We start from the raw sequence: 26,798 nt of genomic DNA on the forward strand, positions 1-26,798 counted from the left end.
ATCCTTAAAAAATTTAAATAGGGGAAAAAAGCATGGAAGTTCTGGTGTAACCAATCACCTTGAAAAGCACAACCCAAATGAACTAGTTCCACCAGCATCAAATTGTCCTACTTCAAATTATGATAGGAAAAAATTCTGTTGGTTCCTACTGTTCGGTAACAGATCAAGGATAAATATAAAAAGTACAAAATCCCTGAATATCCTTCAGAGTATGGTGTGGACAATTTCAAGTGGACAGTGATAGCACCACAGAGAACCTGCAAAGGTCAGGTTGTCTATTCAAACTGGATAGTCAAGTAAGGAGACAACTGATCAGGAAAGCAACCAAGAGGCCAATGGCAAGAATCTTCAATGGCCAAGGCAGGTCAAAAGGTGCATGTCACAATATCCCAAGCATGCTTCAAATATGGCCTGTATGATAGGGTGGCAAGGAGGAAGCCATTAAATCAAGAAACCTACCTTGAATCCCATTCAAAGTATTTTAAAAAAGCACTGATAAAATAACCTAGCAATGTATCAAAATATTTTAGCTAAGAAAGCTAAAACAAAACTGTTTAGACTGAATGCAAAGCATTATGTAAAGCATAAACTCAGCATATCAAATCACCCAGAGAACACTTTATAAATATTTATTTGTTGCATTTGTATCCCACATTTTCCCACCTATTTGCAGGCTCAATGTGGCTTACATAGGACCGTGATGATGATCGCCAATTCTGGTAAGAAAAATACAGAGTGGTCAAGTGTTAATGTTCATAGATGAGAGAGTATATTAAGTATTCAAGGAGAGAGAGTTAAGTTTTGTCCAGTTCTGGTAGGAGTTGAGATTGTGATACAGGGTTCTGGTACTTAGGTTGGATCATTCTGGTATGCCTTTGTGAACAGGTTGGTTTTTAACAATTTCCTAAAGATTGTTAGGTCGTGCATTGTTTTCATGACATTTGGAAATACATTCCATATTTGCGTGCTTATATAGGAGAAGCTGGATGTGTATTTCGTTTTATATTTTAGTCCTTTGCAGCTGGAGTAATGGAGATTTAGGTATGTGCGTGCTGACCTTTTTGTGCTCCTGATTGGTAGGTCTATAAGGTCTGCCATGTAGACTGGGGCCTCGCCATAATAGTAGTAGAATGGAGATGTTTATCACTGGCAGGGACTGAGGAATTTGACAGGATGAAAGGGACAACAAATGCAGCAACATTCAGAAAAATCCTTCTGGGAAAAAACCATGCCCTCTGCAAAAAAAAAAAAAAACCTGGGACAAAAAAGTGAACACACTTACCTGTAGCAGGTATTCTCTGAGGACAGCAGGCTGATTATTCTCACAAGTGGGTCGACGTCTGCGTCAGCCCAAGAACCAGCATTTGCTATAGCAAACAGAAAACAAAAACTTTGCCAGAGCCTTCTGGCACGCATGCAGCGCACACCGCGCATGCGTGGACTGACATCCCACCCACCACGCGAGCGGGTACCTCAGTTAACTCTAAAGCATAAACAAATAAAAACTCCAAGGGGAGGTGAATGGGATTGTGAGAATAATCAGCCTGCTGTCCTCAGAGAATACCTGCTACAGGTAAGTATCTTCGCTTTCTCTGAGGACAAGCAGGATTGATTATCCTCACAAGTGGGGTATCCCTAGCATCCAGGCTCACCCAAAACAATAAACATTGGTGAATTCAGCCTCGCAACGGCGAAGACATAACATAGGTTAACTGAAACCATATACAGCTAGATGAGAGTGCAGCCTGGAACAAAATAAAACAGGCCTAAGTGGATGGAGATGGATTCTAAATCTCAAACAGATTCTGCAGCACCAACTGCCCAAATCGACTGTAATATGAAGTGAATGTGTGGACTGAAGACCACGTTGCAGGTTTGCAAATCTCTTCAATGGAGGCTGACTAAATGAGCCACCGACACAGCCATGGCTCTGACATTATGAGCCATGAAATGGCCCTCCAGAGTCAGCCCAGCTTGGGCATAAGTGAAAGGTATGCAATCTGCTAGCCAATTGAAGATTATGCGTTTTCTGATGGCGACTACCCTCCTGTTGGGATCAAAAGCAACAAACAACTGGGCGGACTGTCTGAAGGGCTTCAACCGCTCCACGTAAAAGGCCAATGCTCTCTTGCAGTCCAAGGTGTGCAAGCTGCTTTCGCCAGGATGGACATGAGGACGGGGAAAAAACGCTGGCAAGACAATCGACTGGTTCACATGAACTCTGACACCACCTTTGGCAGGAACTTAGGATGTGTGCAGAGGACTACTCTGTTGTGATGAAACTTAGTATAAGGTGCACTCACTTCTAGGGCCTGAAGCTCACAGACTCTACGAGCTGAAGTAACAGCCACCAAGAAAATTACCTTCCAGGTCAAGTACTTCAGATGGCAGGAATTCAGTGGCTCAAAAGAAGCTTTCATCAGCTGAGTAAGAACGACATTGAGATCCCATGACACTGGAGGAGGTCTGACAGGAGGCTCTGACAAAAGCAACCTCTTATGAAGCTTACAACTAAAGGCTGTCCAGAGATAGGCTTACCATCCACATGCTGATGGTAAACACTAATTGCACTGAAGTGAACCCTTACGGAGGTAGTCTTGAGACCAGACTCTGACTAGTGTAGAAGGTATTCAAGCAGGGTCTGTGTAGGACAAGAGAGAGGATCTAGGGTCCTGATGTCACACCAGACGGCAAACCTCCTCCATTTGAAAGAGCAACACCTCTTCATGGAATCTTTCCTGGAAGCAAGCAAGACTTGGGAGACACCCTCCGAAAGACCCAAGGAGGCGAACTCTGTTCTCAACATCCAGGCCGTGAGAGTCAGGGACTCAAGGTTAGAAGTGACCCCTCGTTCTGAGTGATGAAGATTGGAAAACACTCCAATCTCCACGGTTCCTCGGAGGACAACTCCAGAAGAAGAGGGAACCAAATCTGACACGGCCAGTAGGGTGCAATCAGGATCATGGTTCCACGGTCTTGCTTCAGTTTCAGCAAAGTCTTCCCTACTAGAGGTATGGGAGGATACATATACAGAAGGCCTGTTCCCCAATGAAGGAGAAAGGCATCTGATGCTAGTCTGTCCTGGGCTTGAAGCCTGGAACAGAACTGGAGGACCTTGTGATCGATTTGAGTGGCAAAAATATCTACCAAGGGGGTGCCCACGCTTGGAAGATCTTGCAGGCGACGCCCATATTCAGTGACCACTCGTGAGGTTGCATTATACTGCTCAGCCTGTCGGCTAGACTGTTGTTTACACCTGCCAGATTTATTTATTTGTAACATTTATACCCCGCACTTTCCCACTCATTAGCGGGTTCAATGCAGCTTACATAGTAAATCAGGTTAACAAAGTGATATAGAATAGGTGCAGCTGTAATATAGTAAGTAAAGAGGTGGTCGTTTATGTGTGGATAGATAAGTGGCTTGGAGGAGCATGCCCTGACAGCATGCCCAAAGCCACATCTGGATGGCTTCCTCACGCAGAGGGCGAGATCCGGTGCCCCCCTGCTTGTTGGTGTAGTACATCGCAACCTGATTGTATGTTTCAATCAATATAATTTGGTTGGACAGCCGATCTCTGAAAGCCTTCAGAGCGTTTCAGATCGCTCGTAACTCCAGGAGGTTGATCTGAAGACCTGTTTCCTGGGAGGACCAGGGTCCCTGAGTGTGAAGCCCATCCACATGAGCTCCCCACCCCAAGAGGAATGCATCCGTCGTCAGCACTTTCTGCGGCTTAGGAATTTGAAATGGTCGTCCCATGGTCAAATTGGGCCGGATTGTCCACCACTGAAGAGAGTGGACAGTTGGATAACATCGTCCAGATTCCACGCAGCTTGATACCACTGGAAAGCTAGGGTCCATTGAGCTGATCTCATATGTAGACGTGCCATAGGTGTTACATGAACTGTGGAGGCCATGTGCCCCAACATTATCAACATCTGCCGAGCCGTGACCTGCTGGGATGCTCAAACTGCGAACACAAGGGACAGGAAGTTGTCTGCCCATGTCTTGGGGAGATAAGCCCGAGCTGTCTTCGTGTCCAGTAGTGCTCCAATGAGCTCCACTTTTTGAACAGGAGTAAGATGGGACTTGGTGTAATTTACTATGAACCCTAGTAGCTCTAGCACTTGAATAGTCATCTGCATAGACTCCCGAGCACCGTCCTCCAAGGTGCTCTTCACCAGCCAATCGTCAAGATTAGAGAACACACAGAGTTACCATATGGCTCCAGAAAAAGGAAGACACATTGATCCAGTCTGGGTTTTGCTTCCATTGAAAGCCAACCTGTCCTCCAATCTGGCTCAATCTGTCCGCCTTTTTCTGGAGCCATATGGCAACCCTAGGAACACATGCACTCCCAGCCTGCGTAGCGATGCTGCGACTACTGCTAGGCACTTTGTAAAGACTCTGGGTGCAGACATCAGGCCAAAGGACAGTACATGGTACTGAAAGTGCTGTGTTCCCAGCCAAAATCAAAGATACTTCCTGTGAGCTGGAAGTATTGAGATATGTGTGTAAGCATCCTTTAAGTCCAGAGAGCATAGCCAATCGTTTTCCTGATTCATGGGAAGAAGGGTGCCCACGGAAACCATCCTGAACTTTTCTCAGAGTAGGAATTTGTTCAGGACCCTTAGGTCTAGGATGGGCAGGGCCGTGCCGACACGGTAAGCGAGGTAAGCAATGCAGGGGGGGTGCCGACCTCTAGAGGGCGCCACTCACTTGCAAAATCTTTTACCTGAAGTTGTGATTCTCCTCTCTCCCCTGCCCTTCCCGCATCAGGAAGTGAAGGTAGCCCAGCAGTGCTGAGACAGACACGCTGCTCTGCTAAAGCTGCTTCAAAGAGTACAACCAGCAGCTATTTATGGCCTTGGTGTGTGAACAACTTTCATTCAGGGTGAGCTGGAACAACATTCAAATTAAAGAGAACAGGTTTGGAGGCAGGTGTGCAAGTGAGACTGGAAAGAAATAAAAAATAAATAGTGTAATTGTTATCTGTAAGTGGTTCTAAGTTTTTGTTTTTTGAGCATGTACACTGAGAGGAGGGCATGACTGCAATGATGTGTACATAATTATCATAGCTACAGCTAAAATCCATTTAACTGGCTGAGGTTCAAAGAGGAAGTTTAGCTGACGTATAGTATAGAATAGCTGGTAAGTAAAAATCTGATTGCTTTTTTTGTGTGTTTGTTTTTATTTAAAACATTCTGCTTGGATAGGGAGAGTTTGTGATATTTGAAAATACATTTTGCTTTAATGAAATTGCTAAACTTTAGAGTCAGAGACTTATCAATGAGGGATACATACAGTGGAAAGGAAGCCCTGGAAACAGAGTTAAGAGGACAGATACCAGCAACAGAATCAGATACTGGGCCAGCATGATCAGAAAAAGAAAGTCACCAGCCAACAAAGGTAGAAAAAAAATCGTTTTATTTCCATTTTAGTGTTTGGAATATGTCCACTTTGAGAATTTACATCTGCTATCTTATTTTGCAATGTATAGCAGTCTCCAAGAGACTGGGCTCCCAGTGAGCCAGGGAGGTCAGACTGTGTAAATGAGATGAAGAGACCCCCCCCCCCCCCACACACACACACTGTAACAGACAGGAACATGCATAATCAAAGCTTAGGTCTCTGCAGTTACAGGGGCTGGCCATTCCTAATTATGCTAATAGTTTTTAATAGTCTAAGTCCCACTGAAAAGCCTCTTTATAAAGGCAGTGCTTTCTCTGGAGAGCAGTGTTAAGAAACAGCAGGAATTGTGTTTATTTTTTTAAACTGCTTTCCTGTGTAAGCTAATTTACAGTTTTCTAGTATATGCTTGACATTGAAGGGTGTGGTAGACCCTTTTGTCAGGTCTGGCTGGGCCTGTAGTTTTCAGTCTAAAGGAAAGACAGGTAGCAATGGAGAAACATCTAATGAAGAAGCGAGACGGGGGGGGGCACCAACCTATAGTCTGCAGGGGGGCACCAGAGACCCTTGGCACGGCCCTGAGGATGGGATGCATCCCCCGTTTTCTTTTGCACAAGGAAATATCTGGAATAGAATCCCATCTCTTCTTCCTCTGGTAGAACGGGTTCAACCACATGGGCCTTTAGAAGGGCAGAGTGTTCCTCTGCAAGTGCCTGCCTGTGCTGGAAGCTGTATGAAAGAGCTCCCAGTGGGCAATTTGGAGGTTTGGATTCCAGATTGAGGGTGTATCCTAACCGGACTATTTGAAGAACCCACCAGTCAGAGGGTACGAGAGGCCACCTTTGGTGAAAAAACATTAACCACCCTCCGACAAGTCGTCCAGTACAGACCCTTTTATTGTGGCTATGCTTCGCTGGAGCCAGTCAAAAGCCCGCCACTTGCTTTTGCTGGGGAGCAGCAGGAGCCTTAGCTGCACACTTTTAACGAGAACGAGCACGCTGCACTAGGGCTGAGCCTGAATAGGGTGTCAGGACGCCGGAGTGTACCTACATCCTAGCATAGGAGCACTCCGCAGCCCCCCCCAAAAACCTCCTGGTTGAGGAGGCTGTAGCAGAAGGCGCCCGGTGGGAGAGCGAAGCCATATAATCATTGTGCTTTTTGATCTGGTCAACCAGATCTTCCACCTTCTCTCCGAAAAGAATATACCCCCGGCAAGGTACATCCACCATCCTCTGCTGGACCGAATGATCCAGCCAGAGACACGCAGCCTTGAGAATCTGCACATCGCTACACCCTGAGCAGAGATTCTTGATGCCATATCAAAAGTGTCATAAGTGCCCCTGGCCAGGAATTTACGACAAGCCTTCTGCTGCCTGACCACCTCACGAAAAGGCTGCTGCCTCACCAAGTTCCACAAATGAATGCTCATGAAGAGCTGGTACGATTGAATACAGGCAGCGAGCATAGCAGCCTGATACACTATCACTTGCCCTTGCAAAAAGATATATGTTGGTATGACAACTAGAAAGCTCAGAATTAGGTTATCTGAGCACAAGTCTAACATACGAAGATCAGTTGTAAAGGAGCCTTTAGTAGAACATTGTCTGACATTTAAACATGTATTTGAAGATCTAAGATGTTGTGTCATTGATAGAGTAGAGCCACCTTCAAGGGGTGGTAATCGCAAATTATTACTTCAAAGAAAAGAGATCAGACGGATTTTTACTTTAAATACCATGGAACCTCATGGTCTCAATAACAATATAGAATGCAATGCTTTCTATTGATATTGTTTGGTTACATCTTTAAGTACTACCAACGTTATGAAGTGATTAAAGATAACATTCTTGTGATGTGACACATTTTTCCAGTGAGGGACTATCAGTGATATTTTCAAAATTAAGTATGTGAATGCTTGTTGATATGAAGGATTTGTTTTTGAATATGTCATGTAAATGCTGAAGTAGCAGTGCAGGAGTGGGTTCATGAATAAACGTTCACTATATCTGATGTTTTTTCAGAGATGGATTTTTCACTTTTCCCAGCAATATTTAATATAAGATTCCAATGTTCATATCATCATGCTGTTATACCCATTAGTTTGTGAGGGAACGTCAGATGCACGATGACGTCAGCGTTATTTAAACATCAGTAATAGCGCAGTAACAGATTTTTAAAAATATATCTCTATTATAAAAAAATATATCTCTATTATTGGAAATATATTATTAAAAAAATATATATTATTGGAAATATATTTTTATTATCGCTGATATTTCTTTTTATCTTGTATTTACTGATGTTCGGCGGTAAAATATTGTTCACATCGTTACGTTAAAGGGATTTTCCGTTTACCTAATGACATTAGATGCGTAATGACGTTAGCGCTATTGCGAGTTTACCACGCTTGGGAGTTTGAACAGCGATTTTTTTATAACCTTTTGGGACTTGTGAAATTCATGTAAGCTTTTAAGTTATTGTCTGGCTCAACATGGTATTTGATATGCAAACTTATGTTTTGAAATGTGGCAACGTACCTTCAGTCATTCAATCTCTTAGCAGCTAGGATGGGAATGACGTTGGTTGATTCTAACGTAGTGATTGGCTTTAGTTAATTCTGATGTGCTTTTATATATGGAAAGTTTGGTGAACATTTGTGATTGTTGCCATTTCCTAAGTGAAGCTTTATCAGCAGGAAGTAAGTGCCACGAGTTGGGTGGGTTTTGTATTTTGTATGTTTGTATTTTAAGTAGAGTTTGAGTGTAACAATGTTTGAGTGAGTGTCAGTAAAAGATCATCTGAGTCTAACATTTGTTTTCTATTTAGATTAATATCCCTACTATGATTAAACTGGCGGTTCCTGATGAAGCCCTGAAGTGGGTGAAACATTTTGGGCCCCGTTGAGAAAAAATGTGCAGTTGAATTGGGGTCATCAAGCCATCTACACTATAAGCTAAGTTAATTTATGCTTTAGTTTTGGCTTGTTTAAAGTGTGTATACTCAGAAATGTTTCTTTGAAATATAAGGCTCTATTATAGGCATTTTTTTATTGCGAGAAAGTGGGAAAGAAAACCCTATGAAAGAGATGAGACCATGGACAAAAAATCTTATATAGATATCAATGACTTGTTGGTCAGACCTTGGTTTCTGAGGGTTTTTCCCACTTCTATATTGTTAGTTACTCACCTTACACAACCCTTTAGGATTGTGATTGGCTGTTGATCAGTTTGTGCAGTATTAGATTACCTTATTGGGATTAACAGCTCATATTGTGTTTTGATATTACTCTGAATTCCCAACAGCCCTCGCCTCCCATAACATAAAAGCATGCAAAAAAAAGAGGGTGGTTCCTCCTGCAACCAATGTTTAAGTATACACTTCTTCCCCAGTGCATAAACTTTGCTCAGTAGTAAACGTGAATTTTTGTCCGGGATCCCATAGGCCTCTCATTTATTCAACAGGACTCCCTTCCATGAAAAGATTACATGATGACCAAAAAGAATCCCTAAGTATCGATGGATCGACCTTCAAAATGCTTGAATTCCACTGCATCACCAAAAAGCATTAAAAAATAGTATTGTCCTCCCGCTGACATTTGAGACACTGACCAGTAGGTGCCCAACCCGTCTTCGCAGCCTGATATTGTGATATATATGCCCTGTGCAGTGTTCGATATTGACTCTCCTGGAGTTCAGCATTTCCAGCCTGCTTTGGAATAGGTTTAATCAGGCGCCAAGACTTGGAGTCACCAAAATCCTTGACCAGCTTCTCCAAGTCTTCCTCAAATAAAAGCCTGCCCTTAAATGGCAGCTTAACTAACTCCTGTTTGGAGGCCGCAACCGCCACCCAGTGGCACAACCATAACAAGCAGCGCTCCCCCCCTACCAGAGACATCTGCTTGGCTGACGGCCGAACCAAACTGTACAAAGCATCCACCAAATAGGCTAAACCAGTTTCTGTATCTGGAAATTCCAATGAGGGCTGAGTCCCCACCTCCAACAAGGAATCCGCAGCCTGCTGCACCCAGGACAGACAAGCTCGGGCCACATAAGAGCTGCACATAGCCGATCTCAGAACTAGGGCCAAGATCTCAAGAAATATTCAAAGCGGACTCCAGCTTGTGGTCTTGTGCATCCTTGAACGTCACTCCCTCAAGTGGAAATGAAGTCTTTTTCCATGACTGTCACCATCAAAGAATCAATCTTATGCAGCACAAAACGATCCAGCTCTTTCTGAGCCACCAGACAGAGACAGGACATCACCTTGGCTACCCAGAGGCTAGTATCCAGAGGGAGTAGTCCATTGAGTGAAAAGTTCCTGCATAGCTTCGTGCACCGGGAAGACCTTCAGAGGCCTCCAGGTGCTAGCCATCTTGGGATTAGACGCCACCAAAGCAGACACCTCAGGAGCCAAATATTTAACATCTGCAAGGCTTTAGAAACGAAGTCCAGCAGCTCCTCCTTATGAAAAACCCAGACTGCCATGGGATCATCCAACTTCTTGGCCAGAACCTCCCTCTCTTCCAGATCTTCCAACCTGTTTGATGACAGAGGGGAGCGGCCAATTCTCCCTCCAAGGGGACAGGGGACAGAGGGGCAGGAGACCCCAAATCCAACCCCGAACACAAACACTGCCATTTGCTCCCCAAAGCAGGCTGGAGCGACTAAGGGCCTGGCTGTGCTCTCTTCAACAAATAAACCTTATGCAAGAGCAAAACAAATTCAGAAGAGAACGGTTCTGCCGTCTCCCCCTTCCCTACTGCAACCCCAGGGGGTGGCACTAAACTCACCCCCCTCGAAGCTAAGGACTGTCCTGCCTCTGCCGCTGAAAGCAGTAAAACACCCCCCGACTCTGTGGTGTCAGAACTCTGGAGATTCAACTTGGCCGCCAAAACCACGCTGGTCTGAGGGGAAGTAGGACACACATCCTGAGTGTGGGAAACCGCCACACCAAAACTCAGGGCTGCTGCACTCACAGGATCAGGATCCAAACAGCCTCCAGGACATGCTCCCAACACTGCTCTCTACTTTCCACAACAGAAGCAGTGCTTGACTAATTCAGCCGCCATGCACCCTCACTCACAATGCAGACACTACAGGGGCCTGTCACAACAGGGAAAATTTTAACCAACACTCACCCTTAGCTGAACAGAGAAACGATGTCCAGGGAAGACAGTGCTGCATGCAGGCTAAGTCCCACCTCACTCTCCCAAATGGAGCCCACCAACATAAAAAGTGCAATTACACACCTGACAGAGAGAAATCCTCTGTGACGGGATTTTTTTTTATAGGGTCTTTGGAAGGAGACGGTGGCAAAGGGGCTGGAGAGGAGTCCGGGGTGGGGGAGGGACCTGGTGTCACCAGGTGTACCCTCTAAAGCTGGCACCATTCAGCCAAAGCACCCCAAGCTGCACTGAACCAGAAAACTGGAACAGGAGTTGCAGTCAAAGGAATCCAAGAGATAGAGCCTGCTGGAGATGGAGAATACTGAATGTCCCAGAAGCAACCCGTCCAGTAAAACAGAGTTCAATTCAGTGCTCTCTATCTCCACCTGCTGGTAGATGGTCACAACCCACGTCTCTGGATTCATCTGTTGCTAATGCTAAGGAACAAGCCTATACAAACCAATGCCCAAACTCCACTAGCATGCAAGTCTCTGAACACCATGCCCCCTCCTCCAAACCTCCACAAGGTAAGTGGACCTCTTCTCCAAGCATTATAACAGGCTATCCTTATTATGTCTATATGCAGGTAACAAAAAAACCACTGGAATTACCACCATGAGGCTATAACCAGGTGAATCTGCCTGTAAGCTCCCCACCTTAACAGATAGAGTGTAAGTTACCAGGAAGGGCGGGGGGTCCCTATGATCACCAGACATACTGGAACCCTCTCATAGACTCCAGAACCATATGGCCAAACAAAGGACCTCCAGAGAAAGGGCCCCAAAACTAAAGGATGGTGAGACTCTCTCAGATACTCCAATAATACCCTCCCACTGAAGCAGTGGCCGCCTCCAAGAAGATATGCTGCCACTGGTTACCTAAATGACTATGAGGCTTAATTTCAAAGCACTTAGACTTACAAAGTTCCACTGGTTACTATGTAACTTTATAAGTCTAAGTCCTTTGAAAATACACCTCTAAGTTTTCCCTCTTCATGCTCTAAGTGATACAGTTCCTTCAGTGCCAAGGAACCAATTAAGACTAAGACTAGAAGGGGTACCAAAAGAAAAAGATACAGCCGCTGCAACTACATCCTTTCCCCCCCCCCCCCCCCCCCCCCAATTCTTTTTTTTTTAATTCAGGAGACTTAGGGAGTAAAGGAGCAGGTGAAGATGGATAGGGAAACAGAAGCAAAGATAGGGGAAGAGCTTGAAAGGACTGTGCTTACTACCCTATATCAGAGGAGAGACCACTCCAGTCCAATCGACTCCATCCCCTAGATTCAGGTCCAAGGGCAACAAGGTCTGGGACAGAGGCCACACAGGAACCTCACTAACTCAGCCACACCAAGCCAAGATCCAAGGGTTGAGGAATGAGGCTTGTGGCTGAAGAGGAACACAGCTCCACAAGCTCAACCACGGAAAGGTCTGGAGTAATCCTTAAGAGCTATGCTCAGCCAGGAACTCAACCTCAAGGTGCTAGGCTACAGTAAGTCAAGCATATTTCACTAAATCCTGATGCACTAGTCTAATGTACACCATCTGCTGGAGAAATAGAAATACAGGCAAATTCTAGGGCTGCAACTCTTCTTATATTAGTGGCGATGTCACTGAAACAGTGCCTCCATCTACTGATTGGCGAGGGGCATATTGCCCACATCTGGACTGGTCTTGTAGCACAAAGAAGATTCCATTAAGACTGCAAAGATTTGGAGGAGAAAACGTGCAAAGCAGTAGGTTATAAAATTACATTACTGACAAGGTGTAAATTCTGTTTGTGAGCCCTTGAGCCCAGGCCGAGGCCTAGGAAGGATCTTGGCCAAGGCCTAGGGTAGACCAAACAGGCGCTACACATAACCCCAGCCACCAAGCCCCGCACACACAGGACAAGCAACTAGCACCACCAGGAAAAGGGAGATAGACCCTCAGGCTGGCCTTACGGCCGAACGGGAACCCGCTCATACAGAGTCCAAGCGTGCGGGCCTCACGGTCAAACAGAAACCAAGTCATACACTGGGAAGGGACAAAGAGAAACAAGGGGTCCCCAAGGGACTGGAGAACAAGCAACTCACAAAGCGCAAGCTAGAGACACCAGGGAAAGGGCGACAGCCAGAAGCTACTATAGGAATACACAAGGCTGTGCCACAGAGCGGACAAGGGTAAAGGGAATCCACACACAAGAATGCACAAGGCTGGCCCCACAGCATACAAGGGTAGCGAACAGAGAAAGTTGCCTTAGCATACACAGATCAGACAGGAGCAATGCTCACCAAAATCAGGGGACAGACTCAGGAAACAAAGGGGAAAAAACATGCTAAAGGGAAGCTGCTTCTGGGAGACCAAACAGCAGGAAGCAGGGCAAACATGGCAGACAAATGTAAGGCAAAGGAAAACTTAAACAAACGAACAGGAGCAAATACAAGGACAGGAAGGCTTCCGACAGAGGCAGAACTACAGAAGGCAAGTACTAAATTCAGCACATAAAGGGTTACACTGAGGAAAGGGAAACTAAACAAACAAACTGGAACGATACAAGGGACAAGCTTACCACAGACCACACTACAGCAGCAAGCAGGGAACAGACTTAGGTGCAGGGGAGTGAAACAATCAAGCTCACGCTGGAAACACCCAGCAAACACAGAAGCTACAAGCTACGAGGAGAGTAAACAAAGTTCAACAAACACACAGTGTGCAACACCACAGACTGAGAGAAAGGGGAACAGGCTTCAGCTGACAGGAATCAAACGCTATAGCATGGCCTGTAGGGAGAGGTAAGCTTAAATAGATAGATCATGTTTCTGACGTCTGCTGCTTCAGACGTCAGCTCAACCCAACAGGCCAATCAGAAGCGAGTCCCAAACATTCCCCTGCCTGTCTAGCAGAATCATAACAGAAGGTTAGTAATAAACAAGTTAAATGACACAAACGAAATCCCATGACCTGTCTAGATGCTACTTTCATGTGAATTAACAGTTCTTTAACCTCGATTAAGTAGCAAAATAACCCCAATAATTATTTAGTGAATGACAAAAATTTCAGTGAAAATTACCTTGAGTAGAATTATATATTGCTTTCACAGATTTCTTTACTTTCTGTAGAGCAGTTCTATCTTGATCTAATGCCTGCAATAAACAAAAATGGTTTCATTAGCAGAAAAGTTAAGTACTTTCTAGTGCTACTGAACAACCTGAATTCATTTATAATGGCAGTATTTATCAAAACACATTCTAATACTAAAAGTTACTACTACCCTTCATAAAGTCTGTTAACAAATCTCAAAAATAAATCACATTTTATCTTTTCTACAGCACTACTAGATGTATGCAGCACTGTACACCAATAAATGAGACTGTTCCTGCTCTGTGGGAACTTACAACGCATTCAAGACAAACTGTCAGTTAGAATGGGAAGCATTCTACTGATGTAATATTGAATATATTAATAAGAAAGTTAGCCAACAGGATATGATGTCAGTCCTAGGGGGTGTGGCCGATTAAGGCGTCTATTTAGACAGTCACCATTTTGTGCCAATGGCTCGTGTTGTTCCCATTCTGATTGTCAGTTAGAATGGGAAGCATTCTACTGATGTAATATTGAATATATTAATATGAAAGTTAGCCAACAGGATATGATGTCAGTCCTAGGGGGTGTGGCCGATTAAGGCATCTATTTAGACAGTCGCCATTTTGTGCTTGATGGCTCGTGTTGTTTGGAAGAAAAGTGGTCATTTTGGTCTTTTTTCTCCAGATGAAGTAGAGCAACAGAAGGATTCCTGGATCTGTTGAGAAAGAGTTACTGGATATTTTTGATTGATTATTCAATGGACCAATGATGTGATATCATAGACATGTGTTTTGAACAATAATTAGAGTATTCCCTGGATTGTTTCTTGCCAGCATTACCATGGTGAAGCTAAGTACACTTTTTGTTCCCTTATGCATATGTTTTACATTTTGAATTAATTCTTCTGATTTTTGAAAGTTAGAGGTAGCTTGGAAAGTAGTTTGGGTTATTGTTTGTGCACTTTATTAATAAAATAGTCAGAATTAACCCCCTCCGTTTTTTTACTGCAGACCTTTTTTTCTCCATTTGGAGTTGTTTTGCTCTGTAGGTGTTTTCGGAGGAGGTAGGAGCCAATGATGAGAGCCAATTCAGGTGTTGTCCAATTAAGTGGTACCCTGGGCTTATGAGGCTTTATTTGTTTAAATTTATAAGTGACATTTACTTTAAGTGCACAATTCAGGGCAACAGTATAAGTATTATACTATGCCATAATTTGTGTTATTTGAATATTTTCACTGCTGTAATTGTCTATTGCTCATGTCTGATTTATTCATACTGTACACAGCCTTGAGTGAATTCCTTCAAAAAAGGCGGTAAATAAATCCTAATAAATAAATACACAGAAACAGAGAGCAAGAAGTGACCTGAGAACTGGGATCATGTGAGTACGCAGTTAAGTTCTGAATGGACTGAAGTGGAGAGAGATGGTTCAGAGGGAGACGTGCAAGGAGCAGAGTGCAACAGTGGAAGGTGATGAGAGCGTATGGATAAGGGTTTTGGTACTGTATTCAGAAAGAAAGAAATTCTGGAAGAGGAGGACTTTCCAGAGCATACACTAAAATGTGATTGGAGAGAAAAGAAGAAAAACCAAGAAAGAACAGACTCCTGAAATGCAAGCGAGGGCAGAATACCAAGCAGTCAGTGGGATTAAGTGTCAAAAGAAGAAGATAGTCAATAATGATGAGAATAGAGTAAAAGCTCTTGGATATAGCCAGGAATAAGTCACTGGAAAAATAATAGGTCAAGATGAAAAAAAGAGATGTTCTGCCCCCACAACTGTGTGTGCATATTTACATTTATTCTATTTGTATGATACAGCTTATGCAAACATCAACTTCCTGTAGGACTTGTAATTTTTGTTTTCATAGGACACTCCTTGCATTTGACCTATTTCCTCCAATCACTGAGAATCCTGACAGATTTATGCTACAGTACAAAGTACTTCCTTTGACCATATTGGTCATTTACTCCAAAGAGGTTAGATTGAGAACAGGAGACAGTATGAGGTTATCTAGCCCATATGGGTTGAAGAAAGTAAATATAGTTTGCTGGCAGTAGGCGGAGTCAGAAGTGCACCAAAAACAATAGCATCCGCTATTGAAAGCAATCGTAAAAGATTATTAGAAATAATGGACTACCTATGCGTGGTCCATCTGTAAAAAGTCAAACGCTGTTCCAGTTGGGTGGCAGCGCCTTAACAGGTGGCAGGACAAACGTTTTTTGTTGTTTTTTTTACTTGACAGCTTTTTAATTTATTTGAAGCGTCCTATATGTAGATATAAATATCATGACATCAAAACTGAATATCACTAAGACAGCTTAAAAAATTATTGTAGCTGGTGGAAAAAGCACTAATAAAGGTTGTATTTTGTGCTCATTTTTCTACACTGTTTCTATACAATACAGTAATACATGTCCACATTTCAGTAAAGATATCCTGTTTACTGATGGGTTCCTCTTAACTATTATTGTAATCTGCTTTGGGAAGCCTGGTGTTATAAAGATTGGAAGTAAAATTAAACTCTCCTTTCATTGGGAAACATGGAATCACATCTTCACCTCTGGACTTCTGCATGAAGGTAGCTCTGCCTTTCTTTTAAATAGTAGTAATAAACAATATTAAGTGCATTTTTATAATATACCACTGCATTCCACAAAACAAAAGGAGCAAGTTCCCAAAACCCTGCTCCCAAGTTTCAACATAATTCATGTTTAACGTGGGATACAACTGCCATAAATAAGTAAAAAAAAAAATATATATATATATATAGACATAGATATAAATATATATATATAGAAACTCTGTTGAGCACCTGATTCACATAACATGATGTCTGTTTTAGTGACCCTTTAGCAGAAGAAAAAAAGCATAGCTGCATGAATATAATGCATGCTAGGGTGTCCCTATAACCCGCCCTTCCAAATGACACACTGATTACGATTTATAACAAATTGCTCTACCTATAAAAAGCTATTTCTTTATTATACTTCCTCTGTGTACATCCATATGCTGCATAAGCCGGCATGTTTAAAAATATAAGTGAGATTAAATAAAAATGCTACCAACAATAAAGAACAACAAAGTGGATGCAGCAGCTCATAGGTTTGTTTGCTTTGCTTTGAGTGTACACAAACAGCTGCGCAGAGAAGGGGAAACATAGACTAAACTAAGTGGCTTCAACTTTTTGATGCAATGCCATCTCCTGTTCTCAATCAAACCTCCTTGGTTTCCTCAGTCCCCTAGTCTTATGGGTATTCTCTGCACCCAACCCTACAGAACAGAATTGGGCTCTAGAGGAAGCAGTCCAACGCTCTCTGTCCCTCTTCTCTTTTTCACACATAAGTTGCTCAACATCCCCCCTTTTCACAAGGACCAGCACCCTTCCTGCATTAAACTCTGCATCCATCCAGTCAGAGAGATTCCTTTTGCACTAAAGTTGAACTTTCACCTCTGCATTAATTCAGAATTCATCTCTACAGTTGCTCAATTTTCACTTCTTCAGTCTGGCAGTATGTCATCCAGTTGATCAGAATCCAGCTTCAAGTACTCATCCTACTTGGGTAGAACTCTCTATTTTTCAATTATCTGCATATAGTAAGTTATCTGTTTTTACCTATTTGCAACAGTTGGAAATTATGAAAACCAAGTCTTCCATTGAATACTAGCTTGGTTTTAGCTGGCTGTTTAATAACGATTGGAATATGCATTGTGATAACAGTGCAGACAGGTTAGAATAGATTGGATGTGAAAGGGAGAAGGCAATGGAAGGATAAATTAGTAGGCCAAGTAAGGTCAAGTTTGAAGCATGGTGTAAAATCACAGCATGTTTTAAGGCAGAACAGTTTATACCTGGGACAATTCTGAGCAAATTTTAAAATTCTGTCTGTACTCAATATTTTAAAATTTTAAAAAATTCTACAGACATTATGGGGATATTCTATAACTCCCAAATGGTGAAAGCTTATTCTATAACAGCACCTGGGCAACTAGATTCCATTACAGGATACTAGCATAACATGGTATCAGCATACTAGCATAACAGGATACTAGCATAACATGGTATATTTAGGCACCCACAGTTACGCCAGCTACTGACCTGTTGTAACTGCAGGCAGATGTTTTCCGAAGACAGCTGGCCAAATATTCTCACATGTGGGTGCAGACACTGACGAGTGAGCTCAAGAACTTTCTAGCAGCGTCCCACCACTCATGCGCTGGTGCCTTCCTGCCCAACGTGCAAGCGCAGGTCCCTCAGTCATTGTAAAAAAGCTAAACTCAACTCCAAGGGGATGTGGGAGTGAATGTGAGAATACTTGGCCTGCTGTCCCCAAAGAACACCTACATAAGTATTGCCATACTGGGAAAGACCAAAGGTCCATCGAGCCCAACATCCTGTTTCCAATAGTGGCCAATCCAGGTCACAAATACCCGGCAAGATCCCAAAAATGTACAAAACATTTTATACTGCTTATCCCAGAAATAGTGGATTTTCCCCAAGTCCATTTAATAACAGTCTATGGACTTGTCCTTTAGGAAGCCGTCCAAACCTTTTTTTAAACTCCGCTAAACTAACCGCCTTTACCACATTCTCTGGCAATGAATTCCAGAGTTTAATTACATGTTGAGTGAAGAAATATTTTCTCCGATTCGTTTTAAATTTACTACATTGTAGCTTCATCACATGCCCCCTAGTCCTTGTATTTTTGGAAAGCGTGGACACTTCACATCTACCTGTTCAACTCCACTCATTATTTTATAGACCTCTAACATATCTCCCCTCAGACGCCTTTTCTCCAAGCTGAAGAGCCCTAGCCGCTTATCATTTTCGTCACCCTTCTCTGCACCTTTTCTAATTCCACTATATCTTTTTTGAGATGCGGTGACCAGAATTGAACACAATATTCGAGGTGTGGTCTAGACACTGAACAAATTCTGCAGGATTGCTTATCCAAACCAGCTGACTCAAAGCAGTAATGTGATGTGAATGTCTGGACAGATGACCATGGCACAGCTTTGCAAATCTCCTCTATGGAGGCTGACCTCAAGTGAACTACCAACATAGCCATGGCTCTGACATTATGAGCCTTGATATGTCCCTTTGAGTCATCCCAGCCTGGACATAAGCAAAGGAGATGCAATCTGCTAGCCAACTGGAAATTGTGCGTTTGTGACACTCCATCCTGTTTGGATCAAAAGAAACAAAAAGGTGTACTGTCCATGGGCTTTAGTCTGCTCCAGATAGAAGGTTAAGACTTGCTTGCAATCTAAGGTATGCAGTACACTCTTACACTATTCCCAATCAGGGTTTAGGTCGAACTACAGCTCCGAGATGGTAATTGGTTCTCTAATTGATAATATTCATAAACTATTGTGTGAGAGTAGGAAGGTCTTGGTGCTGCAGTTCGATCTATCGAGTGCTTTCGAGCTGGTGGATCATGAGATCGTATTATGGATACTGAATGAACTGGGAATTACAGGGAAGGTGTATGACTGCCTCTTTGGGGGTTTTTTGAAACATCGCAACTATACTGTTAAAATAGATGAAACATATTCTGAGAAATTGACTAATCCTTGTGGAGTATCGCAGGGCTCACCATTGTTTAATGCTTATTTGTATTCATTGGGGTATGTCATGGAGAAATTGGGAGTCCACTTTTATAGTTATGCAGATGACATAGCAATCACGATTCCTATAAATTCTATGGTAGCATCCTGTTCATTCTTATTACATAATGTCATGACTACTTTAGAATCATGGATGAAAATGCATAAACTTAAGTTAAACACAGACAGAACAAAATTTCTATTGATTAGTCACTCAGTTATGGAAGAAAGGAATAATGTTAGAATTAATCAGACATCAATTTTCTCCATTTATAAAAGTTCTAGGTATTCTACTAGACTCTAAGTTATCTTTTGATCCCCATGTTAATTTGTTGACACAAAACACTTTTACCATATGTAACCTTAGGCTGGCACGTACATACTTTGAACAAGATCATTACTGTTTATTAGTGCAGTCTTTGACTCCGAGTATGTTATATTATTGCAATATTGTATATCTGGATGTTTCTAAGCAATTAATGAAGCGTTTACAGATTATTCAAAATATTGCACTTCGTTTGATTTACTCTTTGGAAAACTCCAATAGAGTATCTCAATTCTATATTAAGAATCACCACTTACTGGTCTTTGCAAGAGTACAAAAATGTTATTGTTTCATTTATAAAGTTCTATATGGACTATGGATTAGATCATTTTATTTTTATTAGGAAAATCAGAACTACAAGATCATTAACCTTATTTATTTGTTACATTTGTATCCCACATTTTCCCACCTATTTGCAGGCTCAATGTGGCCTTACATAGTACCGTAAAGGCGTTCGTCAATTCTGGTATGAACAAATACTGTAATGTTGTGGTAGAATAAGGTTCGTGTGTACAGACACACTAAGGAATCGTAGAGAGGAAGAGTTATTATATATCCATTACAAGCTTTGGTTTCGTTGTGTTGCAGGGTACAGGCATTTAAGTTGCGTTGGTAGGGTATACAAAAAGATTTTGTTTGCTTGACACTTTAGTCTCATTTCAAGCAGCTCATCTTGAAAAAACAAGTTATAACCCTACTGCTCTCTGAAACGAACTATTTACAATTTTGAAAAACAATAAAAACGTATTTGATTCAGAAAGTTATTACTCAATCTAATACTTCGGTAGGAGTAATTTTTATACAGATTTCGGGACATGACCAGCTTCTTTTATTGTGATCTGCCTTGAGCCGTGAGGTACAAGCAGAATATAAGTTATATTGTTATGTTAGGATGGGCATATGGTTTTGGGAAAAATGTTGATAGTACGTCTGACAGATTAAGATGCAACTCCGACACTTCCTTAGGAAGGAACTTAGGATGTGTGCGGAGAACTACTCTATTGTGGTGAAACTTAGTGTAAGGTAGGTCAGCTACTAGGGCCTGAAGCTCACTTGCCCTGCAAGTTGAAGTGACTGCCACTAGAAGCACAACTTTCAAGGTCAAATACTTCAGATGACAGGAATTAAGCAGCTCAAAAGGGGCTTTCATCAGCTGGGTGAGTACAATGTTGAGATCCCATGACAAAGTTGGAGGTTTGATAGGAGGTTTTGTTAATAACAAACCTCACATGAAGTGAACAACTAGAGGCTGCACTGAGATGGGTTTACCTCCCACACAGTGATAAGAACTATTTGCACCAAGATGAGCCCTTATAGAGTTGATTTTCAAACCAGACTTAGAGATATGCAGGAGATATTTAAGCAGTTTTTGTGTAAAACAAGTGAGGGGATCTAAGGCCTTGCCCTCACATCAGACAGCAAACCTCCTCCACTTCAATAAGTAACACTTCTTTGTGGAGTCTTTTGTGGAAGACAGCAAGATGTGGGAGATACCCTCCAGCAAATCCATGGTTTCAAATTCTAAGTGTGCAACAGCCAAGCTGTGAGGGCCAAGGATTGGAGGTTGGGATGCAGAAGAGACCCCTCATTCTGCTTGATGAGGGTCAGAAAGAAGTCCAATCTTCACGGATCTTCGGAGGATAACTCCAGAAGAAAAGGGAACTAGATCTGCCTTGGCCAGAAAGGCACAGTTAAGATCATAGTTCCCTGGTCTTGAGTTTCAGTAAAGTGTTCTCTATGAGAGGTATTGAAAGATACGCATTCAAAAGACCCCCCCCCCCCCCCCCCCCCAATGTAGGAGAAAAGAATCTACGCTAGTCTGCTGTGCAATCTCAGCCTGGAGCAGAACCAGGGGACCTTGTTGTTGAGATGAGTGGCAAAAGGATCCACCAAGAGGGTGCCCCACTCTTGGAAGATCTTGTGGCCCACACCCATATTGAGAGGCTACTCGTGTGGTTGTAAAACCCTGCTCAGTCTGTCTGCCAGGCAGTTGTCCTTTCCTAAGAGATATGCGACTCGGAGCCCATCCTGTGAAGGAGGGCCCACTAGGACACCCCCACTGTCTCCTGACACAAGGGGTAGGGTCCCATACCCTCCCTCCTACTTGTTTACGTAAAACATTGTAACCTGGTTGTTTCTCTGGATAAGAATAATTTGTTTTTACAGCCAATCTCTGAAAGCCTTTAAGCTAGATAGACCAGTGCGGAAAGACTTCTATGGCCTCTGTCCTTATCTTGGCTAGACAGATGTGGATGGGTTGGGGTGGGCTTCAGGCGTAACTTCAGAAGCTGGAAAACAAGGACAGTGCCAGGCACACTTCTACAGTCTGTGCCCTGGAAATGGCAAGGATAAATCAAGATTAAGTATACATATGTAGTATCACATCATATCTTATGGTATGAGTTTATCTTGTTGGGCAGACTGCATGGACCGTACAGGTCTTTATCTGCCTTCATCTACTATGTTATGTTATTATGTTATTTCAAATGGCCCTCAGCTTGAGGAGATTGTTATGGAGATCTGTTTCCTGAGAAGATCAAGTCCCCTGCTCCCCATCCTAGATTGGATGCATCTGTTAGCACCTTCTGAGGAGGTGGAATTTGTCATCCTAACTGTGCAGCAGAAAAGGGCATGAGTCAACTCTAGAGGAACCTGGATGACATCTGCTAGGTTCCCAGCCGCCTGAGACCACTGTGAAGGCAAGGTCCACTGAGCTTCTCTCAAGTGGAGAAGTGCCATGGGCTTGACATGCACTGTTGAGGCTATGTGGCCCATCAATCTCAACATTAGCCAAAAAGTGACCTGCTTGCTGGTTCGGACTTGGGAGGAAAGCGCTGATAAGGTCTCTGCTCTCGCTGGTGGAAGAAAAGCCTGAGCCTGCAATGTATCAAGAGTCCTATGTATCCCAATCCACTGTACTGGAAGAAGGTGGGATTTGGGTAGTTTATGCCAAACTCTAGTAACTTCAACACCCGAATAGTTAGGCACATTGACTCTGATGCCCCCTCCTGTGAAGTGTTCTTGATCAGTCAATCGTCCAGATAGGGAAACATACATTCCCAGCCTGCGCAGATATGCCACAACTACCACTAGACATTTAGTGAATACCCTGGGAGTTGACAAGAGGCCAAATGGCAATACATGATACAACCATGATATCAAATTGGAACTGGATCAATTCCCAGAGGATGGTATTAAACAACATAAAAGAGTGCTTAAATCTCCTTGGAACACTAATACACTTTGAGACTTGAAAAGATCTTGTCGTAAGTTAGAAAGGGTCTAGAGAAAGACTCAAGATTTACAGAGTAAGAAATCATGGCATGAAATGGTTTTAAAATATCAAAGGGCGATATCTGATGCTAAGAAGTTGTATTACAAAACATTAATAAGGTGAGGGTACTCATAACTCTAAAACACTTTTTAGGATTTTAATATCACTAGGACTTCATCAGTGACTGAAGTTTCTGAAATACAGCATCCTTCAGCGGAAGACTTGGCTAGTTACTTTGTTGATAAAGTGGAGAAAATAAGATTCTCTCTTAATAGTTATTCTTTTGTCTCCATGAAAGTTATAGAAAATCACGATAACAGAAGTAGTTTGGTCTACTTTTCAAGAGATTCAAGAAACTGATTGCAATTAAGTTGAACGAATTAGCACTCAAATCTTGTTTATTAGATTTATGTCCATCATTTCTGATGAAAAGTATTCCAAAAAAAAGTAGTACTCTGGATAACTAATTTTGGGGTATGTTTACTAAGGTGCGTTAGCGTTTTTAATGTGCCTGTAAATTTAAGGTATGTTAAATGCTAACATGCCTTTACATTTCTATGGGCGCGTTAACATTTAACGCATGTAAATCATTTACACATATTAAAAATGCTAACGTGCCCATAGTGCCGCTTAGTAAACATAGGCGTTTGTGACTGCATTGTTTAAGGAGGGAATTTTCCCTGTTAATCTAGGAAAAATCATTTTAACATCTATTCCCAAGTCAGACGGAACTGATTTGTCTTTAACTTCAAATATTCGTCCAGTGGCCAGTATACCTTGGATGGCAAAGTTGATTGAATCCTTAGTAGCCTCTGAAACAAATGAACTTTTTGGATACCTTTCAAGGTTTACGTACAACACAACAAGGTCATAGACCTTGTTATCAACTTTAATTTCTAATATAAAAACATGGTTGAGTAGGAAAATACCATCTGTTTTACTACAGTTTGATGTTTCAGGAGCGTTTGATATGATGGATCATATCTTGCTGTTGGAATGATTGAGTGGTCTTGGTTTAGCAGGAGCAGTCATGAATTGGTTTAGAGTTTTTTTGCAGGATAGTAGATATAAAGTAAAAAGAAATATGGGTAATTTTTTGAAATGTTGGTCTCCTGTTTGTGGGGTACCTGTTTCCAATATTGTTTAATGTTTTTATGAGTACTTTGGGATCTATATTAGAATCTTCAGCATTTTCTATTTCTTCTTATACTGACAACTTTATTTTAGTACCCTTAGAACTAGGTTATGAGGCTGGTTAAAAATTAATTCTCCAAGGACAAGCAGGCTTATACATTCTCACAAGTGGGCAATGTCCAGCATTTTGCCATAGCTAAAAGAGAGCTTTCTGAAGCGCAAGCCGTGCTTCACCGTGCATGCATGAGTGTCCCCGCCCGTCGCGTGAACGCAGTCTTCTCAGTTCTTCTTTTTCCATGTAAGGAGGCGTTTTTACTTGTCCTCATTCACTTGGTCTACAGAGCTATTTTTGTGCCTTCCAGCAATTTTTCCTGTCTTTGTTATTGGAACCTTTTTTCCCTTTCTTTATTTTTCTTAAAATTGTCTTGCCCGGGTTTTAAGTTTTATTATTTTTTCTGTAGTCATTGAGCTGCTTTCAGACCTCGACTTCAACCGGGTCTTTCCCTTTTCTTTTTACCATTCCTTGCCCCTTTTTCAGGGACCATTTAATTTAGCCGACAAAGTTTTTCCAGCCTCTTCTTCATGCGAAGACAGAGGGCACAACGAGCTGGTCAGGCCCAAGGCACTGGATACACCACGAATCGGTATCTGTGCCTGAGATGGTCCGGATGCACCAAGTACAATGTCTGAATCCGCTGGGTGTCTTCGATGACATACAAGGGAAGACAGCACTGGCTAAATCAAAAGGCACGATTGTGCCAAGAAAAAAAAGAGCATAAAAAGAGGGAAGGACTCAGCCAAGCGCCAAAAAAGAAAGGAAACTCTACCTTGGTAATAAAATGCTAAGAAAATAAAGGAAAATCAATATACAGTGGGGGAAATAAGTATTGATCCCTTGCTGATTTTGTAAGTTTGCCCACTGACAAAGACATGAGCAGCCCATAATTGAAGGGTAGGTTATTGGTAACAGTGAGAGATAGCACATCACAAATTAAATCCGGAAAATCACATTGTGGAAAGTATATGAATTTATTTGCATTCTGCAGAGGGAAATAAGTATTTAATCCCTCTGGCAAACAAGACCTAATACTTGGTGGCAAAACCCTTGTTGGCAAGCACAGCGGTCAGACGTCTTCTGTAGTTGATGATGAGGTTTGCACACATGTCAGGAGGAATTTTGGTCCACTCCTCTTTGCAGATCATCTCTAAATCATTAAGAGTTCTGGGCTGTCGCTTGGCAACTTCGCAGCTTCAGCTCCCTCCATAAGTTTTCAATGGGATTAAGGTCTGGTGACTGGCTAGGCCACTCCATGACCCTAATGTGCTTCTTCCTGAGCCACTCCTTTGTTGCCTTGGCTGTATGTTTTGGGTCATTGTCGTGCTGGAAGACCCAGCCACGACCCATTTTAAGGCCCTGGCGGAGAGAAGGAGGTTGTCACTCAGAATTGTACGGTACATGGCCCCATCCATTCTCCCATTGATGCGGTGAAGTAGTCCTGTGCCCTTAGCAGAGAAACACCCCCAAAACATAACATTTCCACCTCCATGCTTGACAGTGGGGACGGTGTTCTTTGGGTCATAGGCAGCATTTCTCTTCCTCCAAACACGGCGAGTTGAGTTCATGCCAAAGAGCTCAATTTTTGTCTCATCTGACCACAGCACCTTCTCCCAATCACTCTCGGCATCATCCAGGTGTTCACTGGCAAACTTCAGACGGGCCGTCACATGTGCCTTCCGGAGCAGGGGGACCTTGCGGGCACTGCAGGATTGCAATCCGTTATGTCGTAATGTGTTACCAATGGTTTTCGTGGTGACAGTGGTCCCAGCTGCCTTGAGATCATTGACAAGTTCCCCCTTGTAGTTGTAGGCTGATTTTCTAACCTTCCTCATGATCAAGGATACCCCACGAGGTGAGATTTTGCGTGGAGCCCCAGATCTTTGTCGATTGACAGTCATTTTGTACTTCTTCCATTTTCTTACTATGGCACCAACAGTTGTCTCCTTCTCGCCCAGCGTCTTACTGATGGTTTTGTAGCCCATTCCAGCCTTGTGCAGGTGTATGATCTTGTCCCTGACATCCTTAGACAGCTCCTTGCTCTTGGCCATTTTGTAGAGGTTAGAGTCTGACTGATTCACTGAGTCTGTGGACAGGTGTCTTTCATACAGGTGACCATTGCCGACAGCTGTCTGTCATGCAGGTAATGAGTTGATTTGGAGCATCTACCTGGTCTGTAGGGGCCAGATCTCTTACTGGTTGGTGGGGGATCAAATACTTATTTCCCTCTGCAGAATGCAAATAAATTCATATACTTTCCACAATGTGATTTTCCGGATTTAATTTGTGATGTGCTATCTCTCACTGTTACCAATAACCTACCCTTCAATTATGGGCTGCTCATGTCTTTGTCAGTGGGCAAACTTACAAAATCAGCAAGGGATCAAATACTTATTTCCCCCACTGTATATATTTTTTTTTAAAGAAAACAAAGAAAGGGAGGCCAAAAACTCGAAAAAATACTCAAAGGCTCTTTTCCTGGGCAGAGAGAGGAACCACAGAAACTGACTGTTGCTCCTCGCGCGGAAGAAAAAGAACTTAGCGCGGCAGGCAGGAAGACACTCGGCGCATGTGCAGTCTGACGTGTTGCGCGCTCAGAAGGCTCTAGCAAACCTTTTGCTATGTAAAATGCCAGTTCTCAGGCCGGTGCGGATCGCTGACCCAACTGTGGATATAATACAGCCTGCTTGTCCTCGGAGAATAACAAAAATAAAGCAATTTTCCAATCCATATCCAACTAGCCCTTGTTTTGAGGAAAACATCACCTCAA

At 42.7% G+C, this 26,798-nt stretch overlaps 1 protein-coding gene across 2 annotated transcripts in view; it reads right to left on the minus strand.

The window, feature by feature from the left end:
* The window catches only part of ASAP1 (ArfGAP with SH3 domain, ankyrin repeat and PH domain 1), an 803,986-nt gene that overhangs the window by 629,672 nt on the left and 147,516 nt on the right, over positions 1–26,798 (minus strand). For both annotated transcript variants that reach the window (XM_030219214.1, XM_030219206.1), the window contains exon 4: positions 13,622–13,694. In XM_030219214.1, coding sequence (XP_030075074.1) covers positions 13,622–13,694 — 73 coding nt within the window. The remainder of the gene's footprint in view (positions 1–13,621; positions 13,695–26,798) is intronic.

The sequence above is a fragment of the Microcaecilia unicolor genome, chromosome 1 (assembly GCF_901765095.1).
Source record: "Microcaecilia unicolor chromosome 1, aMicUni1.1, whole genome shotgun sequence".
NCBI lineage: Eukaryota > Metazoa > Chordata > Amphibia > Gymnophiona > Siphonopidae > Microcaecilia > Microcaecilia unicolor.